Here is a 15,010-nt window from a genome sequence, read left to right on the forward strand (position 1 = left end):
AGACATAGTACAAAGGACAGGAGAAAGTGTGTTTTTTTTGTTTTAAATGTGAAAATCATGATAAACAAACAAAATCCAGACACTATTTTAAGCAGCTTTGCATAAGCATGTGATGATCCTTGTTTTAGTTCGGGCATGAGAGGTTTAGGTTCACTGTTCCAGCGGATCCTGAACTACAGGATGTCCTGCATTGTTTCCAAATAGTTTAGGTTACAGCAAAACAAGAGGACAGAACAAAATGTTACTAGCAAGAACTGGCTGGAACAAGCTATGACAATTTAAGAACTTCCCATGTGGAAAAAAAAAAATAAAAAACTCACTGATTACAAAATGAAAAGCAATGCCCCTACTGTTATTACCCTGGCAGTGCAGGGTTCTTTCTAGAAGAAAACATGAATACTGTCATGGATACGGTTCACAAAACTTGATCTCATGAGCCAACAAGGCTGCTGTTTTGCAGAACTCAAAATAGCAGGCTTTGCTTCTGTGTCAGGGGGGAAAAAAAAATAGGAAAGTTAAATTTTTTTTTTTTCTTCAGATGCCAGCAAGCTACAGAGCTAGCTCTTTCATCTTACTTCCAAGAATGTGCACTGAACCAAAATATTTCTTACTGGGTACACCCGGACATTGGCTTAATGACAAACAGGACAGAGAATGTAGCGAAGAATGCAGCACATTATTCCATCTCATTAAAAGTGCTGCAATAGATCTACACGTACTCGCTCCACCTGAACTCCCCGTGTACCCCTCTGTGCTTAGATTGTCATAACTGGAGGCTCTACGGCGAAAAGGAATGCTCTCACATCACGCAGCACGGGCTGATCCAGCACCACATGTTGCACTTAAGTAGTATGTGACATCCTAGAAGGGTTCATCACTGCCTGCCTTAACATCTCCTGTTCCCAGATGAATATGCAGACAGCTCCCGATGGCCCACAGACTACGTGAGGATCCCCTATTAAGCTATTTCTGTCTGTAATAAACGCTGTTCCTGCTTCTGGGGACCCCTTGGGGAGGCAGGGGTTGCTCATAAGAATCATAGAATGTTTTGGGTTGGAAGGGACCCCTAGAGGTCATCTAGTCCAACCCCCCTGCAGTGAGCAGGGACACCGCTAACTAGATCAGGTTGCTCAGAGCCCCGTCCAACCTGGCCTTGAATGCTTCCAGGGATGGGGCCTCCACTACCTCTCTGGGCAACCTGTTCCAGTGTTTCACCACCCTCATTGTAAAGAATTTCTTCCTTATATCTAGTCTAAACCTACCCTGGTTTAGTTTAAAACCATTACCTCTTGTCCTGTCACAGCTGTCCCTACTAAAAAGATTTTCCCCATCTTTCCTATAGGCTCCCTTTAAGTACTGAAATCCAAATGCTTTTCAGAGAGTCCAATAAATACTGATTTACCTAAGCTGACAGCATGTACTTGGCATTTGCATCCTTACACCCCACACCACAAGTAAAGAGCACTGGAACATAACACATTTACACAGTTATGGAGCTGTGTAGAGCTCGTCTGAGTTCAGTACAGCTAACACTGATCTAGGTCTGTGTGTGAGGCTCGATCCTATTCCCGCTTAACTACTCGTGCACTCGCACTGTAACGGCATCCGCTGGATCAGCGGGTGATACCAGGTGCAGTTCAACACCAGCCTTGGCTGATGCAGTCTGGTCGCAGGTGCTATCTGCTCCAGGGTGCCAGGAACGCGATCGTGTGTGTGTAACACATGGGGGTTTCCCATTAGGTCAGGTATCCTCATCTCCATAGCTGCCTTACCTTAAACAGCAAAAAGCTTTGACTGAAAAAGAAAAGTCCCCGTCATTAGTACGAAAAGAAAACCGTGAATTTTCACTACAGGACAAAATACTAGCAAAAACGGCATTTCAGTTACAACAATTTTAACTTTGCTTATTAAAAAAAAAAAGCAACATTCCCAATTAATAGATTGTAGACAGCTAATTTCATCATCTCTGAACACAAGATGGGACGTTCTGCATTGCAAAAGTGCCAGGTATGAACACCCATTGCTCTCAGAACCACCACCCGAGTGATACAATCACATACAAGCTCCTAAATTTAGAATTAAAGGTGCTGCAGGGAGTTTTAATAATAAATAGTATGCAAATGTGCTCTAGTCATATGGCTCCCTGACTGCCATCTTCCTTTTAATTTGTTTTGTTCGAGAAGTCATTAGTGAAGCTTTATATACATAATTAAAGCTGACCAAGAACAAAGTATCAGTGGATTATATTTTATGGCAGAGTAAATGATGACTTAAGTCTACTCAAATTCCAGGTTGCTACATAACTGGAGCGCTAGGCAGAAAGGTCCTGGGAAGTTTCAGAAACTCAGCTGTCACTCGGAACGATGCAGACCTTTCCAAATGTGCCATTGGTATTTGTTCTGCCAATTGTTGCACAAACCCACACAGAATTCTCAGATAACCAACCCAAAACCAGAAGCAAGGGTGGCTTCATCTTAGCATCTATGCTACACTGCCTGACATGAGGGAAGCTGAAATTTGGAGGCACTAATGGAAATTCAGGTAATTAAATGGAGTAGCACGGCAGAGGAATGAAGGTAAGGAGCTAACCTGTATTAGCTTGGCATTCTTCCAAGACGACTCTCACATCTACCCAACAACTACAACTGCCTGGTAATGTCCCCTTTCTCCTCAGCGCCTCCTCCCTCACAACTTCATCATCTCCCTTTTTGCTGCCAAGGCTGAAACCTCTTCAACTGCAGCAAAACAGAAATGCTTTTTTCTGCACCTTGACTTCAGTTTTTGCAGTCCTCTCTCTTTCTCCTAACCCAGAACCTCTGAAGGAGGAGCAATGGGAATTGCTTCCCAGAGACATTCTCCTTGATGGACTTTTGTCTATCGACCCCATCCAGCCCTGACATTGTTTATGGCACTGCCCAAAGGCTCAAATCCAAGTAGGTGACAAACAGCCAAAATCCCAAAGTACGCTGCACACACAATCTGTTCCCTTAAAGAAATGTTAGCTTCAGAGCTGTTCAATTACAGCAGTTGTCTGTTAAATTCACTACTTGCACCCCAAATACACCGGTCTAAAGGAATGCACTGGGAATCGCAGCTCAAGTTTTTTACTTCAACTTTTGCCCTATATCCTCATACAAACCTGAGCAAATATTAAGATCTTCTTAATTTCCGCACAGTTAAACCAGTAATGTTATAAGCCTTTCAACAGCAAGACAAGAAGAGAACGCCATGTAAATGTAAGAATTATCAAGGACACCCCCCCCATAATCTGATAGAAAACTACACTAGGAGCCAAATAGCTCAGATGAAAAATACAATGCGGAATATAAAATTTCTCTTAAAATACAACTAAAAGACAAGCAATCATCACAGAAACATTTGAAGTCATCAGACATTTTGATGAGAATTTCATAGAAATGAAAGTTAAAAAAACTACATTAAAAGGAGACACCAAGTATTTCAAAAACCTCTGTTTTATTTGTACAGAGTAAAATACGTCATATAGTGAACATTGTTTTCCATCCATAATCTAAAGCCATTAATAAGTGTTTTCTTTTCACCAAATATCCTGGCCAGAACCACAGACAATGGAAATGGGAATGCTAATTAGTCTCTCTCTGCCAGAGCTACAAGGTGCACATCAATCTCTGCTTCTGTAAGGATCCTGAAAAAACCAAAAAGAAACCTTAAGTAGCTTAAATGATTCTTCCCCTTAAGCTCCAATATTATAATTTAATAACTACACAAATAAGTTTTATACAATACATCTTTCAGCCCTTTAAAACCCCGCTGCCAGGGCCACAGGCCAACATTCCAATTCTTTTTGAAAAATAAAGGAAGAATCAAAGGCACTAGAGAGCAAAGAGGTAACAAATGATAGAAAAAGAACAGGCAATATATTTGCAAGCTGGGACCTGGTGAGAAGAACAGGTATGGTAATTAGTATGATTACTCCAAGGGGGACACAGGTTTTCATAGCCTTCTCCCTCTGCTTGTTATCCATCCTTTCTGAAAAGGATGTAAGACCAGTAAATGAAGTTTGGCAGCAAGCTAGCACTTGACCGTTGAGCAGCAGCAGAAAAGGCGTAATGCAGCTCCTGCATGCTTTCTTAAAAATGCTATGCTATTTCCTTGTCCTAAACACACACCACCAAGTGCAAAAACACCCATCATCACCATGTCAACTTTAAACACATTAGGAAGTGCTCAAAAGACTGCACCTGTAGGACCCAAAGGTTTGAAGCCTCCCTCCAATCCCCACCTACTAAGTAGCCAGATTAAAGCACAGAGGACTTTTCTTTCCCACCTAGCTGTTCCTCCCTTTTTTTTTTTTTTAAATAAATAAAAAGTAATGAAAGACTAAGGCAGAAATAACTGAATGCCTCTGCAGCAAGCCAGCCTTAACTAAATTTTAGATAAGACATACCTGAGGGTCCTTTTGCATTAACAAAAAAAGCCCCAAAATTATTCTCCCACATTTCATGCATACTTCTGCAACTGTACATTGTGTTGCAAGAGAAGGCTGTCAAGGACACTGTATCTGATGTCAGGAAAAGGAAGATTTCCAGGTGTTGCCTTGATAGATTGACCAAGTAACCTTGCTGCACACACTGCGCTGCACTCGGATTCAGGCAGTAACGAGGGAGGGAGGAAATTGCAGGTGTCTCTCACACTAGGTAGGAATGCAGTGTACTCAGAAAGTAGAAGTTTTAAATCCAGGATCTTTTTAATCTTGTCAAATTTAAATAGGCTATTTCAAATTATACAAATTCATAATCTATTAACTACAGAACGGAGATATTAAAAACTGCTACAATTACAGGATGAGCAAGAGCCATTTAAAGATCCCATTTCAAAAAGGATTTTAAAAAGTTATGGGACTTGCAAAATTTTCCCTAATATAAACTAGACTTTACTGTGTTAGCTGTCATGAGTATGATTTGGAAGTGGACTCCACACACAAAGAAAAATTTTTATTCTTTTAACCATGAAAAATCATCTAGACCAGATGTAACTACATTTTAATTGTCACATAAAGCAATAACTACCTCTTTAAGAAACAAAAGACAACACCTTACTGGACTCCTTAACCATGCCAAACATTTAAAAACTGTGTTAAGGTATTTTTTTCAACAGTGTCTTTTACCCCTACACATTTTGAAGAGTTACAAGTAAAAAAAAAAAAAAAAAAACAACAAAACAACCTCCAGAACTTCAGCTTCTGTCATTGTCCTGGTTTCATCTGGGGCAGAGTTAATTTTTTTCCTAGTAGCTGGTATGGTGCTGTGTTTTGGATTTAGTACTAGAAGAATGTTGATAACTCACTGATGGTTTAGTTGTTGCTGGGTAGTGCTTAGACTGGCCAAGGACTTCTCAGCTCTCAGCTTCTGCCAGGGGCACAAGAAGCTGGGAGGGGGCACAGCCAGGACAGCTGACCCCAACTGGCCACAGGGCTGTTCCAGACCGTATGACATCATGCTCAGTATGTAAGCTGGGGGCAGTTAGCCAGGGGGGCAGCAATCGCTGCTCAGGGATGGGCTGTGTATCAGTCAGCGGGTCGTAAGCAATTGCATTGTGCATCACTTGTCCTGTATATTATCATTATTATTATTACTACTTTCCCTTCCTTTTCTGCCCTATTAAACTGTCTTTATCTCAACCCACAATTTCACTTTTTTTTCTTTCTGATTCTCTCCCTCATCCCACTGGGGAGGCGGGGAGTGAGCGAACGGCTGTGTGGTGTTCAGCTGCTTGCCAGGTTAAACCACAACAGACATTTATCTCTTTTTCTCGATTTACCATTACACAAGAAGTTAAAATTAACTGCACATAACCAGAGAAACACACCAAGTTTTATCAACACTGATCACTTACCTGAATTTAGGGTTTTCCACTGTAACTACACCAACTTCTATTTCTGAAGGTTTGAAATCAATGGATAGTACAGTAGACAGGCATGTTATTGCTGTCTGAAAGATGACAAAAAACTCCATAATTAAATAGAAAGCACTAAGGCTTTTTTTTTTTTTTAAATAGGCATAGCATTAACAACTACCCTTCCTCCTAGTTTTAAGTTGTTTCCTCCCACCTCAAAACCTCAGCTGAAAAGTTTCAAATAGTTTCCCCTTGTTACAGAATACAGTCCCTCTCCGGTCCTCTCTCTAAGAAGCCCAATCTACAAAAACCAAAGGGACATGTCATTTTCATAGCAGAAAAAAACCCACAAAACCAAAACCTTTTATCATGCAAAGATTAAAACCCCAGGTCCCAAGGACAGAACGTGTTTCAGTGGCAAACAAGACAGGCATCATCATTACAGTCCAAGATTACTCAAAGCACATCACTTGCGTAGCTTCCATTTTGGTTTTTCTTCTGGTAATTAAAATTACGTTGGCTGTTTTTAAAAGCTGCATTTCATCATGGCTTAACTTATTTTTTTTCCACCCTAACCATCATCTGTGTCTGATCTACATTCGCAATCTCAGCATTTTAACAAAGACAACAAAAAGGTATAGAACCACATCCAGGATTTGACTGGCAGATTAATTACCAGTTAAGTATTTGCACCATACCATGGCAGTTTTATGAATTAAAAACAAGAGTATGAAAAGACTGTTTCATCTACCTCCAACTGCTCAACTAAGAGACATGTGCAGCATAATCAAGCAGTGATAGAAAAATACATTTAATGTGCAAATTATTTAGCCAGGATAAAAAAGTGCCTCTGAGTGCATTTCAAATACATTCAATTTCAGTATGCTATGATTATTCAACCCCCTCAGGATCTTATCTTTAAAGGAATCACAGATTAAGGAAATCAGTACTTATTAAGACACACATATAAAACTTAAGATTTTATGTTGAAGAACTTCCCTTTTAAATGGTACTTTCACAGTAGTGTAGACTTCAGAAGTAATTTAGCTGAAGGTCTGAATCTGCACAGCATTTGCATAGATCTTAATGCAATACTCTGTTTAATTTACAGGGGGGTCAATTGCTTAGGTTATTATTCCTCTTTTCAACTGCTCCATCTTGTGATGCAGGAAACACAACATTATGAGAGAAAAAGGCGGCCTGGCAGAAGAAACAGGTGAGCCATGGAAGAGGACTATTTAGAAACATCTCTACAGTGTGAGTGAAAAAGTAAGGATGATTACAAAATAAGTTCATTGACCTATTTTATAAATAGGATATATCTTTATAATGGCCTTGAACAACAGTTTTGACAGTAGGCAAAACCACTGGTGTTATATTTACTAAACTGACAGATAAGCATTACCCTGTCCTGTCTGAAATGTATTCTAACATGAAGATTGTTTTAAGTGCCACTGAAAGAAAATTGTCTGGTGTCCTCAGAATCAAGCACTGTAGTATCCAACGACCAGCTACAGCAGGAGTGCTACAATTACAGATTCTACCTCAGCTAATGTAAAGCAGAAAAAGCAGATTAGGTGACTATTTAAACACTTGCAAAGAAAACCATTTTCTGGTTGGAATAGCTACACTTGCTCCGGCAGCAATACAGAACTGTAAGAAAACAGGAAATGCCTAACTGCATTCTTCTATATCACAAGCCTACATACACCATATTCATTAAAAATACTTTAACAAATCTTTTATTTCCCTCTGCTGGCCTACCTCTACTGTTTGTTCGTATGTCCAATCAAATTTCTTCTTTACTTTCTTTTCAAGAAAACTGGTTGACTCTGTCTGTTTAACTCCTGCAGCTGTGGCCTTGAATCCGCAATAGTAACCTGCTGGATCACACTTGTATACCTGAGGGCCGTGTTCTTCATCAATACCAATCAAAATCATACCTTGAAGAGAAAATTTGTTAATTTACTTCTTTCCCCAATTTCAGCCATTTCATTCAACTGAAGAATAGAATAGATACTCCTTTCCCGTGAAATACGTGCATGCACAGCAGTACCTTTTTGGGAACCAGACCAATACCTAGAGCTGTGATTTCTCTTTTATCTTTAATTTTCCATTTCTTACCAGCATCTCATTATCAGGTGCACAAGTCAGTTTAGTGCAAATCAGATTTCTTTCATTCCTAAAGAACGGTACATATTAAACACAGAAACATTTTTGCCATGCTCAGTGTGTAAAGAACCACAATGTCAGGAAATACAAAAGTTTAATCCCGATACAAAGTTAACCCAGCCACAGTTCACTTCCTGTGTATTGCATGACACTTTACAAGCGCAAACAATAGTTCTATTAATATGTGCCTTCTACCAGAAAGAACTCTACAAATACGTTGAAATTAATGGAAACATTAAAAGATCAACTTTAGATTTCTCAACTGTAATCCTGAAAAGCACTGCATTACAGCCCTTTTGCTCTTTTCTTTAAAGGAAAAAAAATATCTGAAGTGAACTGTGGAAATATCAGAACATAAAACTGAGACTTTGAAGACCATTTTCCTAAATGTTTTTAAGTTGGACAGACTTCAAGTAATGCAAACTGGTCACACTACCGAAATTCATCTGTGTTTACCCATACTTCTAGATTTATAGTTGTATAGTCTTAACATGCATATTAAACATACCTTGAAAGCAATACTTGCAAAAAACCCCAAAAAACCAAACCCCAAAATAGAAAAAGGTCAAGATTTTAAATGATTATCTCTTCACACTTGTGTAACTAGTAGTTATAGCTGATAAGCTTCTGAGCATTTATTACAACAGAAAAAAAGATTTCCCATCATCTTTTCAAAAAAAGTTTAAGGGAAGTTAAGAAAAATACATTTTTATTCATTTATTAAAGAAAACCCCAAATCAAACCACTTTCCAGTAGTATCAAGGCATGGGAAATGCCAAGGAAAGAAAGAAGCAATCATTCCTGAACATTACAAGCACGCAAAAATTGCCCCATCATGGAAACTGTGGCGCAACCCTGAATGTTACTTCTTTAGTGAGAAGTGCTAGTGCCTACTATGATTACGAGAAGTGATTCATCAATTCTGAAACTATTCTCCTTAAAAGAAAAAAAAAAAAAAAACAAAACCATGAAGCAAACAAAAAGAAACCCAGACAGAATGTTTAATGAAAAAGTAATTGAGGAAATGTTAAGCCTTTTATCTCAGTTCCCGGACAGCCTAACAGTACGGTTATCATTTGCTCACAGCCAAATATAAGAGAAAAAACAAGTCAGAACCAACCTCAGAACACACAGGTGACCAGTAATATCTACCAAAAAACCCCAAACCTTTACACACATTTTTTCTATTTAAGCTGCATTTGCTGTTATAAAACAAGACTGGTGTAGAAATGTTTGCAAGTGAAATATTTTTAAGCACTTCTTCTCTACATTATGTATATCACAGTTAAGAGCAAAAAATTATGCAGACTTTTGTCCTATACTTAGATAAACAAGCCCCAAAATCTGCACAAACACAATTGCACTCTCCGTATCTCTGTTTTAACAGTGATGTCTACCCAGACACAGACATGGGTAAAAAGAGGATCTCCCATTCACAGACATCACTGTGCAGTGCAAACAGACCAGGCTCCAAAACCTACGGTGAAATAGTATCACACATTTTAAAGAGACTAAATCATTTACTCCAGTTCAAATGCTGAGTCAATGGTAAAGCCATGGCTCCACGTCAAGACTTCCAACACTGCTCTCTCATTTGGCTGTTCATCCCTCTTTACTCCTTCAGTTACACCCATACCTTGCACAATTTGAAAATGGGTGAGAATTTCTTATACTTCAGGTTGCAAGCTTAGAAAACAAAGAGAAAAGACAATTTCATACACTATACTTACAGCAACCAAGAGGCCTCATTTCAGCATTTTGTGTATAGACCTGAGAAATATCTGCAATCCTTTTACACAGCATATCCACAGGGATGTCATAGCCATACTTGTACTTCCAGTTAGCAGCCTCATAGCGGGCTCTCTGCACCTGGGATCTGCTGTCAGCTAGACAAAAGAACCAATATTAATTTCACTGAACATGTACCATGTTTTTTCCTAGCATTGCTTGAGAATGCAAATGCCAGGCCCAACTTTAAGTTGTCTTTAAATATACACAACAGAACCTGACAAGTTCTCCTAAACCAGACTGAGTGGAACAAATGTCCTAGAGCACTTGCTTGTTTTATGTGATGCAAAGCTGGTGAACTACATGAAAAAATCTGACACACTACTTAAAAGATGGTAAATTAAATACCTGTCATTCCTGTCATCACACAGCCAATATTTTCAGTAATTCTGAATAAATGAGTCACTGTGTTGGAATCCAGTAACTTGTCCTAAAGAGGAAGTAGAAATAATCTAATAGAAAACACTGTCCTTCGAGTAAAAAAAAAAAAAAAAAAAAAAACCCAACCAAAAAAACCCCCCAAAAACCAACAAACACACAGACACTGGATGCTCTGGTATCTACAGAAGAACCCAAAATAATCAACTAATCAATAATCAACAGCTAAAAATTATCTTTCAGGCTCTCCACTATCTACTGCTATAGGCATGCAAAGGAAGAAATAGGAGAACAGGGAAGATAAAACCCCACAATATCTGGAAAAGTATGATGGCTACAGCACAACCAACATTAAAGTCCTTTTCCCTCTGACGGAACTTTGAGAACACACATACAAAAACTTGCACTCTTATTGCCTGCTGCCCTTCAAACACAAGGGTTTTCCCTCTTTTGTCAAGAATACATCACCACTGTGCTGAAACAGACGTAAAAATCTGTTTTGCATGGTACTGGTGTAACATTTTCTGAGTAGGAATTAAAGAAAGCATGAAACTGATTATGGACAACTCAGCCCTTACAGGCCAGAGTAATATATGCATGCTAAAGTACAGCAGGACCAACTCCATATTTTAGCTTTATCCCTTTGATGAATACAGAGAAAACCAGTATTACTGTACTTGGAGAGGAAGTGTGCAACTGAGCACTAAACAGAGCTAGAACTTGTAATAAGCAGAACACTAAGAAGATATTAAATTCAAGCAGCAATATATGTCAACGCTAGTAATATATCAGTATTGCAGAGTCTCACCCCCACCTTTTTTCTCATCTCCTTCCAGCCTCCCCCTCAAAACCAGACTACTTACAGGTACTTTCTTCTGTGTTACAATTACTGCAGAATCTTTCCCACGAACAGCTACAGACGTAAGACCGCCTTGGTTTATGGCCTTAAAAGCATATTCTAGAAAAATATGTAGAAGTTAATAAAAAACAGTGTTAGATATATTAGCACAAATAAAACCAACACAAATGCCCCCCCCCAAATCTCACCAAGTTCTGGCCTTTTTAATACTTTAAACTTGTGCAAGACCTTGTGTCTTTAAGGTCTTTAGTACAATGCACACAAGAACTTTCTGATGGGAATTAAGTCATTGACTCTCTTCACAAAGCCATTATCACTGCTTCCTTCAAATATTTCTAATAATTTGCCTTTTTGTTTAGTCAGAATGCTTAACAGAATCTCTTGTAAAACAAGAAGGCTGTTCTGCACTTGACTAAAACGGCCCAACCTTAACCAACAGTAACTGTAAATCCTTAAATAAGATTTTTTTAACATGCAGAAGTTCAGTATTTCAAGCATTATCATCACTGCAAGGATGTCATTTTCCTTTGTAGATTTTAACTGACACAGATGAAAACTGAAAGATGGACCAGACACAGAAGATGGGTTTTAACCTTACATTTTCTGACTTGACATTCAAACACTGCAATGCTTTTATTAACTTTTTAAAATGAAACCTATGCACATGCCAACTAAATAGCATTATTTCAGACAAATGTAACAGATCAAGGTTTACTTGATATGATCTATGAAATAAATTTCCCTTGATTAATAGTTTCAAAAGCCTCAAGAACAACAACTTTAAAATTTTTTTAGCTGGCAATATATGATAAACATTCAGAACTTTCTAATATCTGGTTGGGAGTGGGAAGTTTCAGACACTAGCTAAATGTAGATGAATTTTTATGTGATTAAGACTGGAATTTACAACATGTCTAACCAACAGCACAGCAAATTGCTAAGACTATCATCTTCTAAAATAATGGGAGCAAGAAACTGCTGTTTTAAAAGCTGCATTCAAATCTATGGAAGAGACTGCACAATGGGAGAGGAATAATCTGAAAATGAAAACACATCTTGCAATACCAGGAAATTTATGTTCAATCTGCTGAGTCAGCGTTGGGGAAGGACTGATTGCCATGTATTTATGGCACTGTAATTATTTCTCTCAGGCATTGGAGCATTTACTGGTTACCCAAACATGCCGTAAAGAATCTTCCCTCTTTCTCTCCGCTAGATGCACAACCTGACTCACCCCTTCACTTACCTTCCCTGGGATGATCAGTGCTAGCCTGCAGCCAAGCACAGAACCCAGCGAGACACGAGCTAGCACTGTCCACAAACTGGTCATGTTTGAAGCCCCAGGCCAGGGATCTGCAACACTTTTTTATTTGTGTACAAATACCTGAAGGGAGGGTGTAAAAAAGATGGACAGAGCCAGGCTCTTTTCAGTGGCGCCCAGCAACAGGAACAGAGGCAATCGGCGCAAACTGAAACACATGAGGTTCCCTCTGAACATCACTTTTTTACTGTGAGGGTGACTGAACACTGGCACAGGTTGCCCAGAGAGGCTGTGGAGTCTCCCTCCTTTGAGATATTCAAAACCCATCTGGAAGTGGTCCTGGGCAACCAGCTCTTGGTGGCCCTCCTTGAGCAAGGGGTTGGACCAGATGATCTCCAGCGATCCCTTCCAACCTCAACTGTTCTGTGGTTCTGTGACATTTAGGTGGGAAAAGCAATAGGTGCCTTTGGAAACTGGTTTTGCTCACAAGTACCGACAACCAGGCTTGCTGAACTGCAGTCTCTTCTTGCCTTGTTCCTATTACCACCCGCAATACTCAGTTTTCAAAGAGACCAGCCAAAAAGTGTAAGGGCTCTTACAGTATAACAAATCCAAATACATATATTGCTAATGGTGTTTAAGTCTGAAATACTTGCACAGCAGAAAACAGTAGTACTGCGTACCCATTCTTTCCAAAAACAGCACCTCCCAAAATTCCACTTAGATGAAACATCACTTTTGAAGGCAGGAACTAATAGGTGACAAGACAACACTGATACTCTGAAGGATTTTAACCACAGCAACAAGGAATATATATGAAATAACTCTTACTTGTCTAATATGAGATTACTTCAAAGAGCTTTTTGAGCTTCGGAACCAGAAAGACAGATCTAAGACAAAGCACAGGCATTTCAGTCCTGTATCACTACACTGGAAATCTCTGTTCAGTGTTTCCAGAAAAAAAAATAAAAATCTTAAGGCAGCCTTAAAGCAACATGTGTCCATGCCCATCCTTGACCACACCTACATAATCTGCATCCAGTACATGGACACGATGTACAGGATTCAAAAAGAAAAAAAAAAAAGAAAGAAAGAAAAAAAGAAAGAAAAAAGGTAGATTAGGATATTTGACCACAAGCAAACACGAGCGTTCTGCCCATGCTGTGGCTAGATGCTGGCCAACAGAGCCACTAGTACTGCACCATGCCTGAGCTATCAGCCTGGCTGCAGGTATAGTGAGCTCAACTATGCACACCTACATATTTTTCTTCCAGTAGCATACAGGTACTCAAAGTATCTTTAAGATAGCTTCAGGCTGTGTGCAGAGGCTCTCAACTACACATGCAGATACTTGCTTCTAAGACATGGGTAAAAGATATGGAGGTACTGCACATTTCTCACACATTAACCTAATGGTTGAATATACCCAAGAAGTAGAAAACCAAGGATCATTTTCCTCGTTGCTACAGGATGTAGAAACCATTCCCAACAAGTAGCACTGCAGCAGAGAAACAGCCAGAAAGGTGACGCAGACCAACCAGCCTGTCTTAAAGGCAATGGAGGGTCAGAGCCCATGACTCTTCCATCACAAAACCATTGACACCCTGTGTGAGGAAGTGCTGTCCCTAACATCCAAGTTGCATACAAGCCTCATACACACTCCAGGTGAAGCCACTGCAGCTGGGGAAGGGCCACTAAGCTCCAGTGGAAGACAGCATCGGATGATGCTGCCAAAACAATGCATCTGGCCCTGTTCTGAGGATCCTTCAGGAGCACTTTCAATGAACTGTCCTGCCAGACTGTGAGCATCATGAGGCTCTTCTGCAGAATCTGGTGCACTGTAAAAATAAGAATAAAAGCCTATGGAAGAAGATGAAGCTAGGCTGCAGCTTAATTGCAGAATATTTTAGTAGGGCCTGTTGTGACAGGACAAGGGGTAATCATTTTAAACTAAAAGAGGGTAGATTCAGGCTAGATATAAGGAAGAAATATTTTACAACGAGGGTGGTGAAACACTGGAAGAGGCTGCCCATAGAGGTGGTAGATGCCCCATCCCTAGAAACATTCAGGTCAGATGGGGCTCTGAGTGACCCGACCTCATTGAAGATGACTCATTGCAGGGGGGTTGGACTAGATGACCTTTCAAGGTCCCTTCCAACCCGAACTATTCTATGACTCTAAGGCTGAAAACAAGGGATGGTTGCTGCTGTCTCACAGACCATGATGTACAGAACGCATGGCATTCAGGTGTAACAAAAGAGAGCATGGGTTGCCTTCAAAAACTGCCTTTACCCTGGCATGCAGTGCTTGAGGCAGTCCAAGTCCCATTTCAAACGGCTATTGTAGTCCTCAGGTTCCAAAGCACAATGCTCAGAAGTCTGGCACAATAAACTGAAAGAAACACTTTAGGGGGGATAAACAGCTGATGGATAACTGTTAGCCTGGTCTTCAAGCACCTGGAATCAAACGCCGTGAAACCACGGGAGGCCCCGCCCCGTGGCAGGGGACACTCGAGGGCCTGTCCTACCTCTAATCCCTCCTTATCGCTCGCGAGGATCCCTTTCCCCGGCCCCCACGCCGCGGGACCAGGCAGGGCGGGAACCGATCTCTCCGGGCTCGGGAGGCACCACGTCTCCCCCCTCCCCAAAGGCAGCCAGGCTCGGCGGCGGTTTTTCCCG

At 40.2% G+C, this 15,010-nt stretch overlaps 1 protein-coding gene across 1 annotated transcript; it reads right to left on the reverse strand.

Annotated features, from left to right (window-relative positions):
* Positions 1-3,455: 3,455 nt before the first annotated feature.
* PSMA6 (proteasome 20S subunit alpha 6) lies at positions 3,456-12,491 on the reverse strand. The gene is made up of 7 exons (XM_035902064.1): positions 12,318-12,491; positions 11,076-11,170; positions 10,183-10,264; positions 9,777-9,932; positions 7,639-7,817; positions 5,875-5,969; positions 3,456-3,664 (listed from the first exon to the last, which is right to left on the reverse strand). The coding sequence occupies exons 3-7, from the start codon at positions 10,196-10,198 to the stop codon at positions 3,607-3,609; spliced, it is 504 nt and encodes a 167-aa protein (XP_035757957.1). The 5' UTR covers positions 10,199-10,264; positions 11,076-11,170; positions 12,318-12,491; the 3' UTR covers positions 3,456-3,606.
* Between the last annotated feature and the right edge of the window lie 2,519 nt (positions 12,492-15,010).

This window comes from Egretta garzetta, unplaced genomic scaffold (assembly GCF_000687185.1).
Source record: "Egretta garzetta isolate BGI_Z169 unplaced genomic scaffold, ASM68718v1 scaffold79, whole genome shotgun sequence".
Classification (NCBI taxonomy): Eukaryota; Metazoa; Chordata; class Aves; order Pelecaniformes; family Ardeidae; genus Egretta; species Egretta garzetta.